General features: G+C 50.7%; 2 protein-coding genes across 2 annotated transcripts in view; one reads left to right on the top strand and one right to left on the bottom strand.

Moving 5' to 3' along the window:
* RNFT2 (ring finger protein, transmembrane 2) overlaps positions 1–15,127 on the bottom strand; it is a 36,085-nt gene extending 20,958 nt beyond the window's left edge. Inside the window, exons 1-3 of the mRNA XM_033135879.1 lie at positions 14,783–15,127; positions 9,238–9,716; positions 1,156–1,232 (exon numbers count right to left, since the gene is read on the bottom strand). Of these exons, the coding sequence (XP_032991770.1) occupies positions 1,156–1,232; positions 9,238–9,716; positions 14,783–14,865 (639 nt within the window). The 5' untranslated portion in view covers positions 14,866–15,127. The remainder of the gene's footprint in view (positions 1–1,155; positions 1,233–9,237; positions 9,717–14,782) is intronic.
* Positions 15,128–17,939: 2,812 nt separating this feature from the next.
* C17H12orf49 (chromosome 17 C12orf49 homolog) lies at positions 17,940–25,050 on the top strand. The gene is made up of 5 exons (XM_033135943.1): positions 17,940–18,310; positions 20,803–20,959; positions 21,766–21,917; positions 22,946–23,059; positions 24,145–25,050. Exons 1-5 carry the CDS (start codon positions 18,200–18,202, stop codon positions 24,226–24,228), a joined length of 618 nt encoding a protein of 205 aa, XP_032991834.1. The 5' UTR covers positions 17,940–18,199; the 3' UTR covers positions 24,229–25,050.
* Positions 25,051–25,390: the final 340 nt, after the last annotated feature.

Genomic DNA, 25,390 nt, shown 5'->3' with positions numbered 1-25,390 from the left:
ACAACAACAACAAAAAGCCCAATATGTAATCCCAGAAACTCCAAAGATAGTTCTTTGCCACCACGAGGACTAGCAACTTGCTGTATGAAAACAAAAACTCCTCCAAGACTGCTGAACCTACTTATCCCTGTCTCTGCTTTCATTGCCTGTGGTGAATTTTAGCCTGTAGACTCCCTGGGGCAGGAATGGGTCCTCTCCAGTTCTAAGGAAGTTCATAATGTAAAACAAAACAAAACCCCACATTTTTTTGTTATGTAATCACAGAAAAATAAGCAGCAAAATTCAGCTGATCTTGACATTGCTTGTTCCCAGTGCCCTCACAAATGGAGGATGTTCCTATTGGTTTGAAACCTATCTTAGGAAAGAAACTCCTCTTAGCCCTTGAGCTTCATTATGCCAGGAGTCCAGAGATCTCCCTTCAGACCCTTCCACCACCCCACTGCCAACCACCAACTGTCAGTAGTTTCATTCTCTCTTGTGCTGCAGCATGTGTGACTACTAGGTCACATGCTCTGTGTGTTGACACTCCATTCTTTGGAAGGGCGGAACGGAAGAAACAGTATGCCACTTCTGTCTACTTTATTTACTGTTCTGTTGTTGTGCTCTCTCGGAGGAGAAGAGACACGCCATGATTGCTCTGTTCTTTATTTTTATCCTGTAAATAAACCACTAAACCCAGATGCTACATATCCTCAGTCTCAGCTTCTGCTAAGCTCTGCTGCTTGCTTGAATATCCGGAGGGGTGAATGAAGAAGAAGAAGAAGAAGAAGAAGAAGAAGAAGAAGAAGAAGAAGAAGAAGAGCTTGGATTTGATATCCCGCTTTATCACTACCCGAAGGAGTCTCAAAGCGGCTAACATTCTCCTTTCCCTTCCTCCCCTACAACAAACACTCTGTGAGGTGAGTGGGACTGAGAGACTTCCGAGAAGCGTGACTAGCCCAAGGTCACCCAGCAGCTGCATGTGGAGGAGCGGAGACGCGAGCCCAGTTCACCAGATTACGAGTCTGCCACTCTTAACCACTACACCACACTGGCTCTCAATGCTGTGCTCTGCATTCTGGACTGGTGCTGAGAGAAGGCCGTTTCCCACCCAGAAGCACCAACACCAACCACTTTCCAGAGGCACCCTTTGGACATCCCTGTTCCGCAACTCACCTTCAGGGACACCTGTTCTCGGAGAGTCGAGTTTGCATATGCAAACGTGCTTGCCATGCCGATGCACAGAGCAATTCCTACAGGGAGAAAGAGAAACACAACCTGTACATCTAGCACAACAAACAACAGCCACGTCAACCTGCGCTCCTACACGGGGGAAGCAACCAACCCCATCCAAATTCTCGGTCACCATTCTGAGAGCATGAGTGTGGATGGGAATCAGAGCCGTAGCTACGGGGGGCGGGGGCTAGCCAGGTTCTTTTTTGCCCCGGGTGGAGCCTCCAGAGACACGCCATTGAGGCTCGCAGCCTCTGTGTATGTGCGTGCGTGTGCGCGCAAATACGCGGGGGGTGGGGGTGGGGGGCTGCCCTACTGGGTCTTTGACCTGGGTGAAATAAAGCCTAGTTGTGCTGGCCCCAAGGGTTTGTCCATGAAGCGAGGTCCAAGTCCAGTCCTGGGTCTAGGGGTCCAAAGGAGGTCAGTCCGGCGGGGAGCGAGGCAGGGAGCAGGTCAAGGTCCAAGGCAGGTTCAGGCACAAGGTTGCAGGTTGAGCACACGCTTGCAACTATGTTGCTCACGCAACTTGGGCTGGGTCTGGCTGGCTTTTATCTGGCCCTATGCTTAGGGCCGCCCCGATCCTCTGGAGACTCGCCTCTCCTCCGGGCCTGGAGGCGAGCACTCCTCCTGCAGACACTTAACTCCCTTCGCCTCTCTGCCCTGAGCCTCTGTAGCTCAGGAGAGGCTGGTGGGTTACTGGACCCAGGGGATGCCTCAGCTTCCTCTGAAGAGGCTGGGAGTGGAGCACCTGCAGGCAATGGGTCCTCCCTCCCATCAGGAGCCAGAGCAGACTCTGCTGATGCCTGCACCTGGGGATCCAGCACAGGTGGGGATCCTTCAGGCTCAAGCCCTGGCCCCGGCTCAGCTGGTTCTGGAGGCGGGGAATCCTGTGCAGGCTGGGATCCCTCAGGTTCAGCATCAGAGTCTGACTCCCAGGCCATCACACCATCCCCCCTCCCAGGCCTCCCCCTCAACCGAGGGGCCGGACCAGGCTTGCTGGGGTAAGCTGCATGGAAATCACGGAGGCAGGCAGGTGCGTGGACGTTTCCCGCTGGTTCCCATGAACGATCCTCAGGCCCATACCCCTTCCAGTCGATGAGGTATTGGAGCTTCCCCCTGCGGTATCGTGAGTCGAGAATGCGCTCCACCTCGTACTCAGGCTCCCCCTCAACCAAAACTGGCTGCGGTCGTGGATTGTCTGGGTGGAACTCGTCGGGCGGGGCGACTGGACTAAGTAGGGACCGGTGGAATACTGGGTGAACCTTGAGTGATGGAGGTAACTGGAGGCGAAACGCCACCGGTGACACCTGCGCAGTGATGGTGAATGGGCCGGCAAACCGTGCATCCAGCTTTCGTGAGGGCCGAGAAGGATGCAGGTGACGGGTAGAGAGCCACACCCGATCGCCAACATGGAGTTCTGGCCCCTCCTGACGATGTCGGTCAGCTTGGGCCTTGTATGCGTCCTTGGCCTGGCGCAGTTGCTCCATCAATAATTGTTGCTGGGACTGAAGCTCCTGAAGCCAGTCTGTCACTGCGGGGACCGCGGAAGCTGGCAGCACGTCCGGGAACAAACGTGGATGGTAGCCGTAGGAGGCCTGGAACGGGGTCTGCTGGGTGGAGGCGTTCACTGCATTGTTGTAGGCGAACTCCGCCAATGGCAAGTGATCGACCCAGTCATCCTGCTGGAAGCTGCAGTAACACCGGAGGTACTGCTCCAGCACCGCATTTGCCCGTTCCGTCTGGCCATCGGTCTGCGGGTGGTGGGCCGAAGATAGACAGACCTCCGTCCCAAGGGTCTGGTGCAGGGCTCGCCAGAAGTGGGATGTGAACTGGACGCCGCGGTCAGAAACCACACGCTCGGGAAGGCCATGCAGGCGGAAGATGTGCTGCATGTACAGTTGAGCCGTCTCCTTAGCTGTGGGTATGGACGGGCAGGGGGCACAGTGCACCATCTTAGTGAAATGGTCCGTGAAAACCAGGAGGCAGGTACAGTGACGAGATGGGGGCAAGTCTACCACAAAGTCCAGTGAGACCGTGTGCCAGGGACGTGGTGGGACTGGTAATGGCTGGAGCAGACCGGGGGGTCGCCCAGTAGGACCCTTGGCCCGCTGGCAGACATCGCAACCAGCAACATAGCGTGCCACATCAGCCTTCAGGCGGGGCCACCAGAACTCCCGGCTTACCAGATGAGTGGTCCGGTACCGCCCAAAGTGCCCTGCTGCTGGGGCATCGTGGGACATCTGGAGAACCTCAGCCCGCAATGGTCCTGGTGGGATGTATAGACGACCCTGGTGCAGCAGTAGGCCCTGGTGCAGGGCCAGCCCTGGATATCGAGGGCATGACCCGTCAGACAGTTCCCGGAGCCGTTCCTGAGCCCAAGCGTCGACCCGTTGCTGTTCTCGCACCCGAGCCTGCAGTGGCTTGGCCTCCTGAGTGGCCAGGAATGTGGCTGGTGGTAAGATAGTCGTCGGTACTGCCTGCTGTACAGTGTCTGCGACGTCCTCGGGTTTCCGGGACAGGGCATCCGCTTTCCGGTTTTGGGAGCTAGGGATGTAGCGGATCCGGAACTGGAACCGGGAGAAAAACAGCGCCCACCGGATCTGCCTTTGGTTCAACTTGCGGGTGGTCTGGAGGTACTCCAGATTCCGGTGGTCCGTTCTCACTTCCACCGGGTGTCGTGCCCCCTCAAGATGATGGCGCCAGACCTCAAAGGCCACCTTGATGGCCAGTAGTTCCCGCTCCCACACGGTATAGTTACGCTCCGCCGGAAGGCGCAGGGTAACAGCGGCGCATCGGGTCCGTGTTGCTGAGACAGGATGGCACCGAGAGCCGTACTGGAGGCATCAGTCTCCACCACGAAGGGACGAGAGGGATCAGGATGCTGTAAAATCGGCGCCCTCTGGAAACAGGCTTTCAACCCCTGAAATGCCACTTCAGCCTCCTCATCCCAGGAGAAGGGTGTCTTGGGGCGCAGCAGTCGGGTTAATGGGGTGGTGCGATGAGCATAATCTGCAATGAAGGTCCGGTAATAGTTGGCGAACCCTAGGAACCGCTGTAAGTCCTTGCGGTTCCGGGGCGCTGCCCACTCTCGAACCGCAGCCACCTTCCCAGGGTCCATCTGCACCCCGTCAGGGGAGAGTCGGTGTCCAAGGAAGTCCACTGACCGCTGGTGGAACTCGCACTTGCTGAGCTTGGCATACAGGCGGTGCTCCCGCAAGCGCTGCAACACGGACCGAACATGACTCTCGTGATGGGCTGGGTCACGGGAATAAATCAGAATATCATCTAGGTACACCACCACGTATTTGTCTAGCAAGTCCTGGAACACGTGGTTGATGTACTGTTGAAACACGGCGGGTGCGTTGCATAATCCGAACGGCATAACCAGGTATTCAAACTGCCCATACCGGGTCCCGAATGCCGTCTTCCACTCGTCCCCGGCACGGATCCGAATCAAGTTGTAGGCCCCTCGGAGGTCCAGTTTGGTGAACATCTGCGCCCCCTGCACCCGCTCCAGCAATTCTGCAATAAGGGGCAAGGGGTACCGGTCTGGGATGGTGATCTTGTTCAGGGCCCGGTAGTCATGGCAGAGGCGAAGCTCCCCACACTTCTTCTTAACGAAGAGTACAGGAGCGGCAGTGGGTGAGGTAGAGGGTCTAATGAACCCGCGTTCCAGGTTCTTGCGAAGGAAGTCCTGCAAGGCTTCACGCTCTGGCTCCGAAAGAGAATATAGGCGGCTTACAGGCAGGGGCGCCCCAGGCTGGAGGTCTATGCCGCAGTCGAAGGACCGATGAGGTGGCAGCTGGTCTGCTCCCTGTTCCTCGAACACGTCTAAATAGTCCTGGTACACGGCAGGGAGCGTTGACACAGCCTGCCCCATGGGGGCAGCTGCTACTAACTCGGACTGAGCATGGGAACCCGGGTCTGGGAAGCGTACAGTCCGATTGACCCAGTCGATCTGAACATTGTGCGACTCCAGCCAGTCCATCCCAAGCACCAGGGGAAACCGGGGCATGGTGGCAATGTCCAGGGTTCGCACCTCCCGGTGCTGCTGGTAGCACAGGACCAAGGGCTGGGTCTCCCGAGTAACCGCGCCCGAGCGTAGGAGCCGTCCGTCAATTGCCTCCACCTGTACTGGTTCCGGCTTGTTCTGAAGCGGCACCTGATGCTGAGTGGCGAAGGCAGAGTCCATATAGGAGCGGGTTGCCCCCGAATCCACCAGAGCGTGGGTGAGAATCCAGGGCCCACCGGGGGGGTATAGACGCACCGGTATCATGAGGTGTTGCAATTCCACTGGTGAGGGCCCATCATGCGATGCTTGGGGCCCCAGGTAGCCTGGGCCATCGGCTACTGGGGTTGGCCGTTTCACCTGCGGCTGGCGTTTCTCAGGGCAGGTTCGGGCGTAGTGTCCACTCCCACCGCAGTAGAGACACAGGTTCCCCTCCCGACGCCGAGTCTTTTCCGAGGGGGAGAGGCGAGGCCGCGCTGCCCCGAGCTGCATCGGCTCCTCCAATGACTCAGCTCTGGCCACGGAACTGCAGGGAAGCACCGGCGCTGGGAGCCCGGAGTGCCGGCGGCCCCGGGCCTGGCGACGGTCCTCCAACCGATCATCTATCTGCAGACTCCGTTGGATGAGGGCATCCAGTGTGGCAGGGCGATCCAACGTGGCCAGCTGATCCAGTACCTCGTCTGAAAGTCCCTCGAGATACTGGTCCCGCAGTGCAGAGTCGTTCCAGGTCAAGTCCTGCGCCAGCAGCCGAAATTCTGTGGCGTAGATGGCCACTGTGGACTTGCCCTGTTTCAACCGCCGAATTGCCCGATTGGCTTGACTCCCCTTCTGAGGGTTGGCAAACGTGGTTTCCAGAAGATTGCAAAACCCCGTATAGTCTGTCAGCAAGGGGGAGTCTTGCCGGAGCAGCGGCAACGCCCACTTGGCCGCCTGGTCCTTCAGCAAGCTGATCAGGAAGTGCACCTTGGTGCGGTCGTCGGGGAAATCCCGAGCTCGCCCCTGAATATACAGCTTGGCCTGGGCGAGAAACATGGGAAAGCTGGCTGGGGACCCATCAAATTTCTCTGGCAGGGCCACGGGGTACTTGCCAGGAGCTGGGGCGGCGGCCCCAGGAGCCGGTAAGGCATCCAAACGCTGCTGAAGCGCCGTAACCACATTGCTTAGCTGCTGCACGGTGTGGGTCAAGGCCTGGTTCTCCTGGGCCAATGCCACCAGCGCAGCCGCCTGGTCAGCCATGGCTATTAGTTCCTCCCGAACGCACCCCAGCGAAGGGGGAGTGCGGGTGTGGCGTGAGCAAACTGTGCTGGCCCCAAGGGTTTGTCCATGAAGCGAGGTCCAAGTCCAGTCCTGGGTCTAGGGGTCCAAAGGAGGTCAGTCCGGCGGGGAGCGAGGCAGGGAGCAGGTCAAGGTCCAAGGCAGGTTCAGGCACAAGGTTGCAGGTTGAGCACACGCTTGCAACTATGTTGCTCACGCAACTTGGGCTGGGTCTGGCTGGCTTTTATCTGGCCCTATGCTTAGGGCCGCCCCGATCCTCTGGAGACTCGCCTCTCCTCCGGGCCTGGAGGCGAGCACTCCTCCTGCAGACACTTAACTCCCTTCGCCTCTCTGCCCTGAGCCTCTGTAGCTCAGGAGAGGCTGGTGGGTTACTGGACCCAGGGGATGCCTCAGCTTCCTCTGAAGAGGCTGGGAGTGGAGCACCTGCAGGCAATGGGTCCTCCCTCCCATCAGGAGCCAGAGCAGACTCTGCTGATGCCTGCACCTGGGGATCCAGCACAGGTGGGGATCCTTCAGGCTCAAGCCCTGGCCCCGGCTCAGCTGGTTCTGGAGGCGGGGAATCCTGTGCAGGCTGGGATCCCTCAGGTTCAGCATCAGAGTCTGACTCCCAGGCCATCACACTAGTTTTTCCCCTGGGTGGAATATTTCTTCTGATGCATTCAGTGGCACAGTGGTCCGGGGTTTCAGGGGGTCAAAGACACCATTGCTATTTCTCCAATGGGGTCCTTGTCTCCAGGGGCCTACAGCTGTCCAATCAGCATGAAAGTAGCTTTTAATCCACTGAAATTAAGTCTTTTCACCCTCTGTGCCAAATGGAGCTAATTGGAGTGAAAGAAGGTCAATCAGCCACAGAGGATCGGCTCCTAGGGTCACTCTGGAGAAGGTGTGTGGAAAGAACCCCCAAAATGAATTGTTGGATAAGCTAAGATTTAGGAACACTGAAAGCACCGGGTGCTTCAGTTTCAAGGGGACGGTGCACAAGTTCTGTTACATATATAATGGGCCTTCAAGGAAAACACAACTGAAGTCACTCCGAAAGAAGATATCGGAGCACTCCAAACCACTTGCCCGTGTGCATGCAGAGGAAATCTCAGACCTCACTGAAAGGTGACCACTTGAGATCTGCACTGATTGTCACAATGCATCCCCAATTACTATTATTGCATAATTCTAAGCTTATTGCATTTTGATTATGAATATTTTATTGGGGGGAATCAATTATAAAGAAATAAAGTGATTCAAGAGCAAAAAGGGGGGAGTGAGGAAGGAAAAAGAACAAAGATATGTATAAGAAAGTGGGGGGGATATACATACAAAAATGCAATATAATATATTCTATATAAATTGATATACAGTGGAACTAGTCAAACAGCCTAGTTCTCGAACATTTTGGCTCCCAAAAGATCAAAACCAGAAGTAACTGTTCCAGTTTTTGAACATTCTTTTGGAAGCTGAATGGTCAACCGGGCTTCCGATTGGCTGCAGGAACTTCCTGCAGCCAATCGGAAGTCGTACTTTGTTTTCAAATGTTTTGGAAGTCGAACGGACTTCCGGAATGGATTCTGTTCTACTTCCAAGGTACGACTGCAGTGTTATTATCCTAATACATGTGTAGATGTCAATAGCCTCCTTCATTCTGTATGAACTCATTTCAAATGTTGTCATATTTATCCAAACAAAAGCAGCGAGTATCGTCCTACGGTCGGTCCACTGATTAAACTGTATCCTATTTTTATACAGCCGTTCCTTGGAATCTGCCCCGGAAGTCCATTCAACTGGCAAAACGTTTGGAAGCCAAGGCGCGGCAGAAGTTTGGGTTCCAAAGAACGTCCGCAAACTGGAACACTCACTTCCGGGTTTGCTGCATTCGGGAGCCGAAACGTTCGAGTTGCAAGGCGTTGACTTCCGAGGTACGGCTGTATTGTAAATTTATTGTATGATCTTGGAAATAATAATAACAATAATAATAATAATAATAATAATAATAATAATAATAATAATACTGTATTATTTGTACCCCGCCCATCTGGCTGGGTCTCCCCAGCCACTCTGGTTGGCTTCCAACAAATATTAAAATACATTAAAATATCACATATTTTAATGTATTTTATCATACATATATATCATATTTTCTAAATGTCAGGTAGCTGTTTCTCTCTTTGACCTCTGATGGGAGGGCGTTCCATAGGGTGGGTGCCACTACCGAGAAGGCCCTCTGCCTGGTTCCCTGTAGCTTTGCTTCTCGCAGTGAGGGAACTGCCAGAAGGCCCTTGGCGCTGGATCTCAGTGTGCGGGCTGAACGATGGGGGTGGAGACGCTCCTTCAGGTATACAGGACCGAGGCCATTTAGGGCTTTAAAGGTCAGCACCAACACTTTGAATTGTGCTCGGTAACGTACTGGGAGCCAATGTAGGTCTTTCAAGACCAGTGTTATGTGGTCTCAGTGGCCGCTCCCAGGCACCAGTCTAGCTGCCGCATTCTGGATTAATTGCAGTTTCCGGGTCACGTTCAAAGGTAGCCCCACGTAGAGCGCATTGCAGTAGTCCAAGCGGGAGATAACCAGAGCATGCACCACTCTGGCGAGACAGTCCGCGGGCAGGAAGGTTGTAGAATCACAGGTGTGTGTGTGTGTGTGTGGTTGTGACTACCATGAAGGAACCTGAACAACTGGATTTGCTGCTACACTACTGGGCTCACCAAGTTCTTACATTTGCTCCAAGCGTCGAACGGGAGGGGCTTACCAAGCTTATGCTGGAAACAGACTTTCGCCAAGAGGATCATGATGAAGGGGAGTCCCTTCTGCAACCAGGAGACAACCGCTTTCAACTCTGAAAGAGCAGGGGCTGGCGTCCCGGGCTGATCCTCAGGCCCCTCCTCGGTGTGTCCGTGCCGGTCGCCGCCGGCCATGTGCAGCAGGGAGGAACCGCGCTGGTGGCTGTGGTGGTAGTGATGGGGCTGCTGCCGGTGGTGGTAGGGACCTCCTTCTGGCCGGCTGGGCCCCTCCTCCCGCGAGGAAGGCATCTGGATGAACACCTCCCCGCCTCCCGCCGAGGACCCCAGGACCAAGCTGGATTGGAAAGGGGTGGCTGCAATGGTGCCCGACGGGATGCCCCCCAGTCCGGAGAAAAGCTGCTGCGGGGAGGGAGCTTCCGTCTTGAGACCTTCGAAAATGCCGCCTTCATCCACGCTCGTCTCAGAGGAGATGGTTTGACTCCGGCTTCTGGTATAAACACACAGACACACATCCAAATAATAATACAGTGGTACCAAATAAATGAATGAATGAATAAAAAATTATACCCCTCCCATCTGGTTGGGCTTCCCCATCCACTCTGGGTGGCTTCCAACAAAATATTAAAATACAATAATCAATCAAACATTAAAAGCTTCCCTAAACAGGGCTGCCTTCAGATGTCTTCCAAAAGTCGGGTAGTTGGTGTTCTCTTTGACATCTGGTGGGAGAGTGTTCCACAGTGCGGGTGCCACTACTGAGAAGGCCCTCTGCCTGGTTCCCTGTAATTTGGCTTCTCGCAGTGAGGGAACCGCCAGAAGGCCCTCGGCGCTGGACCTCAGTGTCCAGGTAGATAGATGGGGGTGGAGACGCTCCTTCAGGTATACCTTGGATCTCAAACACCTTGGTTCCTAAATGCTGAAAACCCGGAAGTGTGTGTTCCGGTTTTCGAACATTTTTCGGAAGCCAAACGTCCAATGCAGTTGTCGGCTATTGTTTCCAGGGTGCCTGCACTAATCAGAAGCTGTGCCTTGGTTTTCAAACATTTCAGAAGTCAAACTGATTTCCGGAACGGATTAAGTTTGGCGCTTTTGTTTTTGCTATTTATTTTGCGTTTTTGTTTTTGAGGCTTTTTCGGTTAATTTGTTTTTGTGACTGTGTGGAACCCAGTTCAGCTACTGATTGAATGCTTGTGTGAATGTGGAAATGGATAAAAGCCCCCCATCCAAAAAATGACTATCATCATTGCAGGTAAGAAAAAATAATAATTTTAATTTTTATCATCTACAATACTATCTTATTTATATTATTACATTCATTCTTGCTTTCAGTTTTATTACACTGATTATTGCTTTCATTTTATGGATCAATGGTCTCGTTAGATAATAAAATTCATGTTAAATTTTTATTTTAGGGGTTGTTTTTGAAAGTCTGGAACGGATTAATCTGTTTTGCATTACTTTCTATGGGAAAGCGCGCCTTGGTTTTGGAACGCTTTGGTTTTGCAATGGACTTCTGCAACGGATTAAGTTTGAGAACCAGGGTACTACTGTAATAATAACAATAGTACAGTCATACCTCGGGTTACGTACTTTGGATTGTGTACTTTTCAGGTTACGAACTCCGCTAACCCAGAAGCGTAACCCGACATGCACGTGATTTGCGCATGCGCAGAGCATTTTTCGCAGACTTTTCGGTCTGCGCAACGAATTATTCGGGTTACGTCCTTTTCAGGTTACATACTGTAACCCTGAACGGATTAAATACGTAACCCGGGGTACCACTGTAACGGGGAAAGAAAGAATCAGATTAAACTAAAATTTGTTTAATCAGGTGCTAGCTCAAATGCAAGGAAAAAACTTTCTCCTTATGCACCTGGTGGATCACTGCAGTCTCTGGGAAAGTCTCTCTTGCCAGCTCCAAAGATCTCAGAAGCCCCTTACTCTGAACTGACTCCAAGAAGGGATTTTATTTTATTTTATTTAAATAATTTTTATTTGTTTTACAAATACAAAGTACAAATAAACACAAACTAATAAGAACATATCTGTATCAGGATATTCTCTGAATCTCGAGACTTCCCTCCATCCCCTCCATGGAGTCTTATTTTAAGTATGTACAACTGCATATTCATCCGTACTCCAATTTTTATATCAAGCCATATTGTCCTTAATATTCTTTGCACTACAAGCGGGTCAAAATCCTGCTCTTGTTTCCATTTGCTTACAGTGGTCTCCTAAATAACTTTTTTAAAATTCCCCATCTATATATATAAAACGCAAGTGTCTCTGCATCCAGTCCCTGTGTCTCTGGGTTTGCGCTACTGAGCATGTGCCCCACGGACACAGGGATTGGAGCAGAGAGATCGGGCCGGGAGCAGCGGCGGTTGAAATGGAACGCTGGCACTCCAGAGGCTGAAGGGCGGCCGAGAAGGGAGGCCACGCTGCCACTCTTGCCGCTGGGCAGAAGGAGGAGGAGAACCGGGGGGGGAGCCTCCCGGGAGATGATGCCGCCGCCTCCGCCGCCGCCTCACCCCCCTCACTTCCCCACCCACCGCCCCACACTCCGAAAGGGGCTGGGAGCCCCACACATCCGGAAGGAAACCTGTTCTACCTTCGTGCAGTAAGTATGTTTAGGACAGGAACAATAAAAGGAAACACGCCGTCATTTCTCCCTCAGGAATCTTAATGCCGTGTAGGGAGCGCATGGTTTGCCCTGCTCCCTGCACTTCAGGACTTTGGGTTTTGTATTAGAAATGTTCTAGCGCCCGTTATTTTAACGGGTTTAAACCACTAGTTATTTTATAACAACAGCCGCCTGGATGTTATTTAGCCCAGAGTTGGAAAGAAGACAAGAGAAGAATGGCAAACCAAGCTGATGGAATATGCTGAGATGGCAAAGCTGTCTGGAAAACTCAGAAACCAAGAGGACAAAAACTTTATCCAAGAAGAGATTTTAGAGTGTCTACCCCTGCTCTGCGAAACAGCATCCCTGTCAAAATAAAACAGGTGCCCACATACATGCACCTTCCGGAAACAACAGCATTTTTCTTCCGATTGGCTTTCCCAGCTGGATAAATGGGTCTGTACCACTTGTTAGGGTTTCAGTTTTGCTTTTAAATCACGGGATCACAGAAATGAAGCGTTGGAAGGGATCATCTGGCCCAACCTGCTGCAATGAAGGAATCACAGCTAAATGCGCTTGTGGGTTTTGTGGCTTTAATTATCTCACGGCTAAATCATCTTGGGATTGTGGCTTAGAGGGGGATTGAGAAAGTAATTGGAAGAAGGAGGTGGTGGTGGTGGTGGAGAAGAAAGATTTTTCAAAACACAACTTGTTAAAAGAAGAAGAAGATCGGCAAAAGTCTGAAGCCACAAAGAGACGCATGGGAGCTGTGAAATCTCTCCTGGTTGCGGATCCATCCCCTGCGCCCCAACTCCTCCAAGTTTAGAAATGATGTGTGCAGCAATGGAGGCCCCCTGTGGAGTTCACCAGCCTCAATGGAGCTCTTTATCGACTCCAAGCATCTCCCAAGCCACACAAAGCCACTGCTTCTCAGATATTTTTAAAGCTACTCCTCAAAGGCCAGGTTCACACACAAGACACACAGGGAAATAAAACGGTTAGCAAGATACTTGGTCATGTGGCTTTATGCCCCCACAACGTTCCTAATCGAATCTCCCAGGGCTCAGGAATTAAAAAATAAATCACAAACACCAACATCTCCACGCTCTTCCCTAGGAACATGTGAATCACGTACGGAGCATCTCAATTGCCTGGCGAGGTTGCAACAGTACAATCCAATACTATGGGTGTCCCCTAGGGTAACACTCCCACAGGAGGCACCCAAGAAAGGCTTGGCAGAAAGACTTCTATCTTTAAGTGGGGGGGGGAGCAGTTGTGCGTTTGTGGTTCCTTTTAACCTGACACAGCTGGCGTTGCGTTGTGACACGGATTTTTTAAATTTTGCCGCCACGGCCACTTCAATAACGCCTCTGAAATCTGCCAGCAACCAATCGAAAACAGCACTGAAAAAAGTCTAAAAGAAAAGATTTAAACCAACAACCCACGATTAAAAGAAATGCAACGAAACCTCTTTTGTGATTAAGTGGCGTATACAAAACTCTGTGAAATAATTAACGACAACGGGGAAAGCAACACGGGCACATGCAGAGTCCAGAGTCCAAAAAGGGTTCTGTTTTTACCAGTTTGCTCAATGAGGGAATTGAGGGGGACAGCGAGGCCTCCACTGGCACCAAGTTACATAAGTACGGAGCCACCACCGAGAAGGCTCTGCAGCAACGTTCTTCAGGCAGCGCCTTCCGTAGAACATAAGGGCTCATATGAAAACAGGCTGCAAGGTCTGCAGGCTTAGGCCATAAAGCAGAGAACCTGTAGCCCCCTGGATGTTGTTGGACTCCAGCTCCCATCAGCCCCAGCCATCATGGCCAATGGTCAGGGACGGTGGGAGTCGTAGTTCCCCATTCCTGCTATACATGGTTTGGGTCCATTTGGATACATAAAGAGCCACCTTCTTTTTTATAAACCTATGTGTTGTTTAAGGCAGCAATGAGAGCCAGTGTGGTGTAATGGTTAGAGAGCTCAGCTAAAATCTGGGAGACCAGGGTTCAAATCCCCACTCAGCCACAAAGCACATTGGGTGACTCTGGGCCAGTCATTGTCTCTTAGCCTGTGTTAGAAACTCAGTTACAGTCACCAAAATGGAACGTCCGGTTGCCATTTGGGGGCAAGATGGCTCTAAAGTTTTATTTTTCAAAGGATGGACTGACTGTGATTGATTCTCAGTTGAACATGTGGCTAGTTCAGATGACAACCTTGAGCTAAGTTCGGAACCTTGAGAACTTAAAAGAGGAAAACTAACTTGATCCAGGGACAACCCACATGTCTATCGGCCGATTCCAACCTCTTTTTATTAATGCACCATTCACAACACTAGAATATTCTTCACAACTGTGAGTAGGGCAGTGGGGTGAAGACAAGCTACAACCATTAGCTATCATGTTGTTCACTGCTCCTGACTGCTCAAGCTGCACAGGAAAAAAAAACATTTTGGTTCTTGAAATTCTGATTGTGCAGGTAAAATATAACAGACAGAATTCTACAGGGTGGGGTATTAAGTGTGTGAAAACAGGCAAGATCCGATGATCCCCAGGCATGCACCTCCAGATGGTGGAGGTGTCAGGCGGCATCTCGGCACCCAGGCATCCTCACTTGGTCGCAAGCGGCTGATAGCCAGGTGCAAAATGTGCCTGCCTAATTTTGAACAATGCTCTTAGCCTAACCTACAGTTGTTGTGGGAATACAATAGATATTAGGGGAACCACATATGCCACCTTGAGCTGCTTGGAAGTGTTTACAAATCCAGTAAACAAACTGCGGCCTTTCACTCCAATTCCCATCAGCCCCAGCCAGCATGGCCAACACTCAAGAGTGATGGGAGTCCAACACTATCTGGAAGGGCGCAGGTGTCCCCACCCGCATCCCTAGTGAGTTGTTAAGATAGAAGGATGCCGTACACTTAAAACAGAACTAACCTTTCAGGAGGCAGGCTGTCCGTGATGCTGCTGTGGCGTCTCTGCATCTTCCTTAAGACTTTAAAACACAACACACTCAACATTAACGTGGCAGATCAATGGTGGCAGCGAGGAAGTAGTGGCAAGGACTGGAGAGAAGGCTGGAGCAACAGAGGGGGGCCCCATTCACTCAGTGGCAGGCAGCGCAAAACTCTTACTGGGAAGGCTGGACAAAGACCGTACCACAAGGCAACGGGCGCAGAGCAAATCTCGGAAGCTCCACGATGAACGCGATAGCGGCGCCCAGGAGAAATAGATCTCTGGAGGAAAGTCAGGTCCTATCCTCAGGTCAGTATCTGCATCGAAAGCTGACGACCGCACCAAGTTTGTGATGCAAGGAGGGGAAGCGGCCCTTGGGGAAAGCGAAGAAGAAGTAGTGGCTGGATTGGGGCGTCAACCGCGTGGTTCTCCAGATGTTGCGACCCTGAGAGATTTTGCAAAGGAAAAAGAAATGAGGCAGGAAAAATAAGAAGGAGGGGAGTCAGAAGACAAAGGGCTTCTCGCAGCATAGCACCTTCCTAGGCCACAATCATACCGTAAAGTGATTTGATACCACTTTAAATGGTTATAAAAAGGTAAAGGTAAAGGACCCCCCCCTGACAGTTAAGTCCAGTTGCGAACGACTCTGGGGTTGCAGCGCTCATCTTGCTTTACTGGCCGAGGGAGCTGGCGTTTGTCTGCAGACAGTTTTTCTGGGTCATGTGGCCAGCATGACTAAACCGCTTCTGGGGAAACCAGAGCAGTGCATGGAAATGCTGTTTACCTTCCCGCCGGAGCGGTACCTATTTACCTATTTGCACTTGACATGCTTTCAAACTGCTAGGTGGGCAGGAGCTGGGACCAAGCAACGGGAGCTCACTCCATTGCAGGGATTCAAACCTTCCGATCGGCAAGCCCTAGGCTCAGTGGTTTAGACCACAACGCCACCCACGTCCCACTAAATGGTTATGGCTCCCCGCAAAGAATTATGGGAGATGTAGTTTATTAAGGGTGCTGGGAGTTGTCAGGAGGCTCCTATTCCCCTCCAAAGGCTACAATTCCCAGAGTTCCTTGAGAAGAGGGGCTGACTGTTAGGCCACACTGACCAAATGAGCATCCCCTGTCCCCAGAGAACCCTGAGAATATAGTCCCGAGATGAGGAACACAGATCTCCATCACGATTCAGAGCACCCTCAGCAAACTACATATCCCAGGATTCTTTGGGGGGAAGCACACTTTTGCTTCCATTCTAACCGAAAGCCAGCTCCCCACCACCTCTCTGCCATGACTGTGACTGAGGTTTTCAACTATACTATCTATTTATAGTACTTGTCCCCAAGACGTATCCAAACACAGGCTTTTATATCTTAGGCGCCGCTTTCTGCGCTGCTGCTTTTAGCATCTGCTGGTGCCTTTAGCCTGGCTCTCTTCTAGCGCTGTTTTAACTTGTTTGCGATTTCATGACCACTGTGTAATTTAATTTAATTTTATTTTTACATTTTAAAACATTGTGCACCATCCAATGAACTGAAGAGGTTAACAAATGGCAGAAGAATGCTGCAAACAAATAAACTGAGAATTTAAAAAAGCTACTCACAAATACTTTCAAGGAAAGCACAGACAGCAAAATACAGTTACTGATGCAAAAGTATTTCCAGTACAAAGCTATAATCATGGAGTGACCTGCAGTAGTCCAGACTGTTTCAGTAGTCCAGTAGTTTCAGTTGCACCTGAAAACCTGAGACAAGGTGCATCTTCTCCAGATAGGGTCACAACTGGTATGTTGGTTAAAAAAAACCCAACCAGTCCTGCCCATCACTGTTACCTGAGCTTCCCAGTTAATGCCAAGTCTAGAATTCTTCCCCCCTCATTCCACATATGGTTCTTAGCTGTAGTTTTTCAATGGAGGTGAGTGGGATTAACTTGATAACTGCAGCACCCTTCATCATGCTTAGGCTGTGAGCACATCATACAGTCCCCCTGCACCAGAATTCTGGGAGCTGTAGTTTAAGGGTGCTGAGAACTGTAGATCTGAGAGGGATAAACTAGAGTTTCCATCCAGTATTCTTTGGTGACGGAGAGTGTGTGCTTTTAATATACTACCTCTGAAACAGGAAGAGGCCCTATTCCAAGACAGACCTGTGGCCTGTCTAGCCCAGTTTGTAAACACTGACTGGCAGCAGCTCTCTGGTGGGAAAGCTCTCCCAGTCCTACCAACATTGGGGACATGAACCTGGGACCTTTTGCATGAAAAGCATGTGCTCGACTGCTGAGCTACAAATCTTTCCCCTTGAATGCTCCCCTAAACATACGAAAAAAATTTATCCCTGCACATAACAAGAACAAGCAGGTCAGGATTCTGGGTCGAGACTCCTCCCCGGTGGGCTGGATGTTGACATGCAGGTCTATATGTCCAAAACTTGGTAGGGAGGAATATACCCTAACGCCAGCGGCTAAAACAGCAGCCTGAAGTGGTCCAGGCTTTCCACCTCAGTGAGAACTAGGCCCTTGATTAAAGCATTGGATGTTCCTCTATATTTAGAGCGAGAGATAAACCTGAGATGGGGCGCAAATGACGGGGGGGGCAACCTTAACCCCCCCCAATCCTTCTTTACTCCTGGCTTATTTTTATTCTCCAACCAGGAAAGGAGAAGATCGTCTTGGAACTCCCAGCCACCCATAAAGCAAGAAAACGATCAGAAATGAATGGAGGAATAAAAACAAACACCATCACCATCCCTCCGCGCCTGATGGAACATTATATTACCTGGTCCCCGGGCTGCGAGGCAGATCGGCCCCTCCTTCTTTGCTCCTCCCTCCTTCCCTCCCCCGCGCTCCCCCCACGCACGTGACTTCCGTCTCCACCCCCTCCCTCCGGAGCATTCTCAATTGGACACAAAGTAACCCTCTCGCTTCCGGGGGGAGGGAGGAGAGAGACGGAGGAAGGTTAGCCGGGCGTTCCTGCGATCGCCGCACAAAGGCAGGCGAAGACACCCCCCCCCCAACTCCCCTGGCTTCCTTTCCGTGCCATCTCATTAATTCGGATCCAGGCCCTTAATTCGGATCGCCGCTCCCTTAATTCGGATCCTCGATTCGGATCAACTTGGAAGCGGGGTTTGTTTTTGTTTTTGTAGGAGAGCAAAGACGGGGGCTCCTTGGCTGCTCAGAAAGTTCACCCTCTCTGAAGCGGCTCACGGTCTCCCCGAGTCTCCCTCCCCTTCACATGCCCCCCACGATCGCCCCCGGAGGCCTGCCCGGGGATGAGGCGGGGGTCTCCCGGGCTCCCCCTCGCGCCCCAGACCCCCGGGTGGGCTAGCCAAGCCAAGGAAGAGCCCGATCCGCCGCCGCCGCCCGTTCTCTTTCCGGGTCGCCGCTTGACCCCCCGCTTAGTCCTTCTCCATGGTGCAGATTCTGGCCCTGGTGTGGCGGAGGCTGCTTCGGAAGCGCTGGGTCCTGGGGGTCGTCTTCGGGCTGTCCCTCATCTATTTCCTCAGCAGCACCTTCAAGCAGGTCAGTCGAGACCCCCCCCCCCCCTCAACCCGCCCCAACACATTTCTCTCTCTCTCTCTCTCTCTGGTTTCGTTTTCCGGCGTCTCTATTATTTGTATCGATCGCGTTTAGATCTCAAAGTGGTCAAAGGGGTTCTCCCCCGCCCCCCCCCCCAAATTATCCTTCACACAACAACCCTGTGAGGTAGGTAGGTTAGGCTGAGAGGCAACAGTGGGCCCAAGATGGTCCACATGTGAGCACCATGGGGATTTGAACCCTGGTCTCCCAGGTCCTAATCTGAGTCACTAACCACTGTGCCATTGGAGGCAGCAGTGTTTCGGAATCCCAGTTGCTGGAAACCTCTTGTGTTTATGTCCTGCTTGCTGGTTGTGTGGCCACTGTGAGAACAGGATGCTGGACTTGTTAGGGCCTATAAACATTGTTGTTGTTTAGTTGTTTAGTCATGTCCAACTCTCCGTGACCCCATGGACCACAGCATGCCAGCCACTCCCGTCTTCCACTGCCTCCCGCAGTTTGGCCAAACACATGCTAGTCGCTTCGAGAACACTGTCCAGCCATCTCATCCTCTGTCGTCCCCTTCTCCTTGTGCCCTCCATCTTTCCCAACATCAGGGTCTTTTCCAGGGAGTCTTCTCTTCTCATGATGTGGCCAAAGTATTGGAGCCTCTGCTTCAGGATCTGTCCTTCCAGTGAGCACTCGGGGCTGATTTCCTTCAGAATGGATAGTTTTGGTCTTCTTGCAGTCCGTGGGACTCTCAAGAGTCTCCTCCAGCCCCATAATTCAAAAGCATCAATTCTTTGGCGATTAGCCTTCCTTATGGTCCAGCTCTCACTTCCATACATCACTACTGGGAAAACCATAGCTTTAAACATTATGTTTAAACTATAAACATTAGCATTTATATAAAGCACAGCACAGCCAACGGTCCGGAAAGGTGAGAATTGCAGTCCGTCACATCTAGAGGGCACCCCCTTGGCTATCCCTGCAATAGAGCACTCCAGGGTTCAGTGTGCTTTTCACATTCCACCTTGGTTGAACTCTTTAGAACAACCCTGTAAGGTCGGTCAATGTGGTCACCATCTTGCAGATGTGAATTGAGGGGCTTGCTTAAGGTGACAGAGTGAACCCATAACAGGGGCGAGATTCAAAGGGAAATTTGGCATTACGGATGACCAGCCTCTTGGGTGCTGGGCTGCCTCGGTTCCATACTTCAAGCTCATTGTTTAGCTCAGTAATATAGTTTGAAATCATGCTACATTTCCCAGAGTGGTTTAACCATCAATCCCTCTTCATAGGAAACTCTGTGAATTGTAGGTCTGTGAGGGGAATGTGGGGGATACCTCCTAATAACTCTCAGCACCCTTAACAAGCTGCAGCTCCCAGTATTCTTTTGAGGAAGCCATGACTGTTTGCTTTCAATTTATGTTGTGATGGTGGCCATAGTTCAGGCGGGTTTTTGTTGTGTGTTTTTTTTAAGGCACTGGATTCCAATCAAAACATACCGTATTTTTTGCACCGTATAGGGCACACCAGACCATAGGGGGCACCTCATTTTTAGAGGAGGAAACAAGTTTTTTTTTCTGGTTTTCCTCCTCTAAAAGCCCTGTTTTTTTTAGGATCAGCTAAAAGTTTTGCAGCTTTTTTTGCAAAGGGAAAAACCCTGTTTTTGAGGATCAGCTAAAAGTTTTGCAGCTTTTTTGCAAAGGGAAAAGCCCTGTTTTTTTGAGGATCAGCTAAAAGTTTTACAGCTTTTTGCAAAGGGGAAAGCCCTGTTTTTTTGAGGATCAGCTAAAAGTTTTGCAGCTTTTTTTGCAAAGGGGGAAAAGCAAAGAGGAAAAGCCCCATTTTTATGGGGTTCAACTCACATTTCTGTAGCTTCTAAAGGAAAGGGAGCCTTTTCTACAGTTTCCAGACAGATAATCTAATCAGCCAGTCACATGTTGCTGGGGAAACAAACAACCTCCCTCTGCAGCACATTCAACAATGGAGGCCTGGGCAAGGGGGCGGGGCTGAAAGGGAGCCGGGGACTTTTATCTCTTTCCGGATCTCTTGCTGATCAGCTGCTGAGCGGGGTCCTTTCAACACCCCCCTTTTCTTTGTAAAATAAAAACCAAGATCCTCTTTTGGTGCCATGGCAATCCAGCCCCAGGAACCACCATTCACTCCATAAGACGCACAGATATTTCCCCTTACGTTTTAGGAGGAAAAAAATGTGTCTTATGGAGCGAAAAATACGCTAGGAGCAGTCTGGCTGAAAGGGCAACTTGCACAAGAGTTTCTGTGTGCTCTTTAAATTCACAGATGTAGCAGCTTATGAGACCCATGCATCTTGGGGTTTTTTGAAATGAGGCATGGGGGCAACCCATCCCTCAACAGAAAAATACAATGCACAAAATCGCCTTTTAAAATCTTCTCCCTGGCTGCAGGTTCAGGCAGCATCGGGAGGACAGGACTGTAGCTTGCTTCCCATGCTCCTCTGTTTTCCGTTTCAGGAAGAGCGAGCCGTACGAGATCGGAATCTCCTCCAGGTGCAGGACGAGGATCACCCGATCGCGTGGAGAGTGCAGTTCAACTCCGGGAATGGCAGCCAGCCCGGTAACCAGTGCCGCAACTCTGTCCAGGGGAAGCTGCTGATCACAGATGAGCTGGGTGAGGCTCCCTCTTCCGAGAGTGGTGTGGTTTAGTGGTTAGTGCTGGGGTAGGACTGGTGAAACAGGAGAGCTGCATTCCATCCCCCCTGACGGAGGCTGCATGCCCCTTTGTACCAGTTCCCGGGAGTCAGGAGTCGCAAGTAGAGATAGATTCTCGTTCCATCTGGTTGGCCACTGTGCGAAAAGAATGCTCTAATTTCCTCGTTGCGCCTGAGCTTTTACACAACATAATAAACCACTTCCAGCAATACAGGGGGTAGGGATGGGTGAGATATCAATAAACTGGTTTCAAATCCATATATGATGCTGGATTCATAATTTTTGACCTGGTAATCATGATGCGTGTTGGGGTGGGCGATATATTGTCCAAAACCGGTTTCAAGTCCATATCATGATATTGTTTTCTTAATTTTTGACCTGGCAATATATTGCAAATCACGATATGTGAGTGTGTGCTGTGCAAAATATCACCATGTGGGAAAAACCACATAGTACAGTACATTGATTATTGCTTTCATTTTATGGATCAATGGTCTTGTTAGATAGTAAAACTCATGTTAAATTGCTGTTTAAGGGGTTCTTTTTAAAAGTCTGGAACGGATTAATCCGTTTTGCATTACTTTCTTTGGGGAAAGCATGCCTTGGTTTTGGAACGGACTTGCGGAATGGATTAAGTTTGAGAACCAAGGTACCACTGTAGATAGTTGTTGTCTCTTCATTCTGATTGCAAACAATCTAGAATGTCAAGTGCTGTCTCCATCCTCAATATCTCTTCCGGTGTTTTTTTTGGGGGGGGTGAGGTAGGTTACATCTGCGAAAGGAAGGACTTGCTGATGAACGGCTGCTGCGACGTCAAAGCCCCCAGTGCAAAGCTCTACAGCTGCGAGAGCTGCTTGCCCAACGGATGCTGTAGCATTTACGAAACCTGCGTTTCTTGCTGCTTGCAGCCCAACAAGGTACGATGTGTTTGGTATGAACCCTGGGCACCTGCAGCAAAATGTTGCAGCACAGCATTGCCTCCGCCGCCACAGGAGTGCTGCCCTTCAGGGAGCCAGCCAGCCATGCCCTCTGTTGGAATACTCATACAGGGCTCAAGCAGGCCATTCGATTTCCTTTGTCATCTGCTGTTTTTCTTTTTCAACTACTACGCATACATCTATGTACATATATTTCCTCCAGCACCTGCCTGGTTGCATTTCATCCATTTTCAGCCCAGTTCTCCACTCTTAAGGAAAAAAATTATTAACCACCACCAACAACAAGTTCAGCTCCTCCCAGTTTGTGTCATCAGCGTTGTTCTGTTAGCTCGTGTTTTAAAATGGGGATTTCAGCGACTCAAAAATGCTTGCCTGTTGGAGATCTCTCAGGGTGAGAGGTGGGAGGAGACTTCTTTCTCTGTATGGGACAAAAGTTAAGATTTACAGTCATACCTTGGTTGTCGAACGGAATCCGTTCCGGAAGTCCATTCGATTTCCGAAAACGTTTGGCAACCAAGGTGTAGCTTCCGATTGGCTGCAGGAACTTCCTGCAGCCAATCGGAAGCCACATCAGATGTTGGGGTTCCAAAGAACGTTCGCAAACCGGAACACTCACTTCCGGGTTTGCGGCATTCGGGAGTCAAAACATTAGACTCGCAAGGCATTCAGGATCCAAGGTACGACTGCATTTGTGAGAGAGGATACCTTTTTTTCTTTTCTTTCTTTTTATTATTACTCGTGTAGATTAGCTTGTCTTTTATAATACAGTGGTGCCCCGCTAGACGAAAATAATTCGTCTAGCGAGGCATTCGTCTAGCGAGGCATTCGTCTAGCAGGGCACCACTGTATTGTGAAAACTGTTAATAAAAGTTTATCCAAAAATAAAAATAGAAAATCCTTGCCCGTTGTCTGCTACTGCTCCTTCTCCACCACTGTGCCATTCCTGCTTTCATAACTCTTCTGTTGTCACCCAACTTCCTACTTTTCTTTTTCTTTTTAACCCGCAGCAACGGCTCCTGGAGCACTTTCTAAACCGAGCTGCGGTCGCCTTCCGGAACCTTTTCATGGCTGTGGAAGATCACTTTGAGTTGTGCTTGGCCAAGTGCAGGACCTCCTCGCAGGTACGGGGAGGGGTCTGCGGGGCTGACTGAGCGGAAGGTCATAATCTCCTCTGCTCCCATCCTGCTCCTGGTGGGTTAAGTTCAACAGATGAGCAAGACAACCCACCTGTCAGTCAGGCAGAGGGGATCAATAGCAACCATTTTGGGAAACCCTGTTCTAACCTGGGGGGCCTAGGATTGAGCCTGGGATTTCTATTTATTATTATTATTATTATTATTATTATTATTATTATTATTATTATTATTTATATCCCACCCATCTGGCTGGGTTTTCCCAGCCACTCAGGGTGGTTTACAGCACATACGAAAACATAATAAAACATCAAACATTAAAAAGCAGAATAACTTATACAGACTATAAATAAACCAATAAACCAATAGAAATAATAATAATAATAATAATAATAGCAATAACAATCCATTTACAGTTATAGCCAAATTAAAATAACTGCCAACCCCAGCTAAACATTTAACCAACCCAACAAAAACAAAAAAGAGGAATTAAAATTAAAACCTTTTAAAACACAGTGTGGTGGAGTCTCCTTCTTTGGAGGTCTTTAAGCGGAGGCTTGACAGCCATCTGTCAGGAATGCTTTGATGGTGTTTCCTGCTTGGCAGGGGGTTGGACTGGATGGCCCTTGTGGTCTCTTCCAACTCTATGATTCTATAAAACGTTTTAGCCAGTTGCCCCAACCCAAGAGTTGCTCTAGCAATGTCCCTCCGGTCTCCCAGGAGCCTCTTTTAGCTGTTCCAGGTGAGTCTGGGCCCCGCCCCCTAGGCCAGGTGGAAATGGGCCTTGCAGCAGGGAGCAGGTCTTCCTTCCAGCACTGATGGCAGCAGCAATTTCATGCATGAAAAGCATACAATTGAAAGGTTGGAAGGGACCCCAACGGTCATCTAGTCCAATCCCATGCAATGCAGGAATCTCGGCTACAGCATCCGTGACAGATGTGCGCTCCGTCATTCAGCTGGTGGCGGCGCTCCATAACTGCCTGGCAAATCTGCATCCCTGCATGTGCTCTTATCTTCTTCCCCCACCCTAACAAATATATCTCCCCCACCTCTCTCTTTTTCCCCTTGCCCAGAGCGTGCAGCATGAGAACACCTACCGCAACCCCATTGCGAAATACTGCTACGGGGAGTACCCTCCGGACCTCCTGCCAGTGTGATAGCGGCAAGGGGACTGTGTGGCAGCAAGGAGAGAGAGACCGGAGGCGTCAGCGATTGTGGAACGGTGACATTGTGAGGACGCTCGGACACCTGCCTTTGTGCTGCGGCACCCGACTTAGCCTTTCAGAGAAGAGCCTCTTTCATCCGCCTGTTGCCGCGCCCCTGCAGTTAGAAAATGGGATGAGGGCGGTGGGAGACCCTCCATCGGCTGTCGCCAGAGGACTGTATTCAGGCACTGCATCGTGGCTACAGTCAGTCCCGCCCCCATTTTGTGATACGGACATAATAGAAGTTGTGTCTCTCTCCCCGTAGCCTGTGGGCCCCCCCCTCTCTCTCTCTGGCCTGGCCAACAAACACAGTGAATGACGAAAGGTCCCTTTAGATGAGAGAGCAATGCTTGGTTCCTTGCAGGCGAGAGACGTCCTTTATCCTCAAACCGTGCTGTGTAAATACGAATTATTTATTGGGATGACACTACCGCTCAAAACGTATTGCAGGGTGTTCTAGAAGCCGGTGCCAGGAGGGTGTCGGCGGCGTTGGTCTAAGATGGGACAGAGAAAAAGCCCTTCGCCTTAGATTTTCCTCCAGGCTTTGTCATTAATCTTGTTCCGCATGGTCTGTTCTTTGAATTGATTTGGCTGTTGCTTGCCAGCAGGGGGCGGTAGCAAACAGCACCCTGTTTCCTGGCTCTGCATGGAGCTAAATAGAGCCGAGGTTTCTCTGCATATCCGCGGTGGAAATCCCTGGCCTGCGGGCCTATCTGGACCCACCAGGCTTCCCTGTTTGGACCAGGGAGCTGTTTTACCGTAGCACTACCCACCTGGTGTCACATAAAGAGGCGGCTGTCGCAAAAAAAAGGGGGGATTTACAGGGTCAGCTGGTCAGAGCTATTCCCACAGGGCTTCACAAGCACCGATGATCAGCCTCGCCCCCCACATCGCCGTGATGTTTGGTGATTGTCATGTGGGCAGCCCCCCACCTGTCAAATTCAGCCAGCAGGGGTTAGTGGGTTGTGGTACTGTGATTAGATTACTGTGGGTTGGGGGAAAGTAAACAAACAATAAACCACACCTATAAATGCAGTACGTAGGGCACAGATCCTTGCAATTATGAATCTCTGCTACTGCAGTGCCAACCCAATGAGCGAAGCAGTGAGTGACC

The sequence above is a fragment of the Lacerta agilis genome, chromosome 17, assembly GCF_009819535.1.
Source record: "Lacerta agilis isolate rLacAgi1 chromosome 17, rLacAgi1.pri, whole genome shotgun sequence".
Lineage (NCBI taxonomy): Eukaryota > Metazoa > Chordata > Lepidosauria > Squamata > Lacertidae > Lacerta > Lacerta agilis.
Note: the sequence above shows the minus strand (reverse complement) of the source record. Positions and strands in the feature narration are given on the sequence as shown.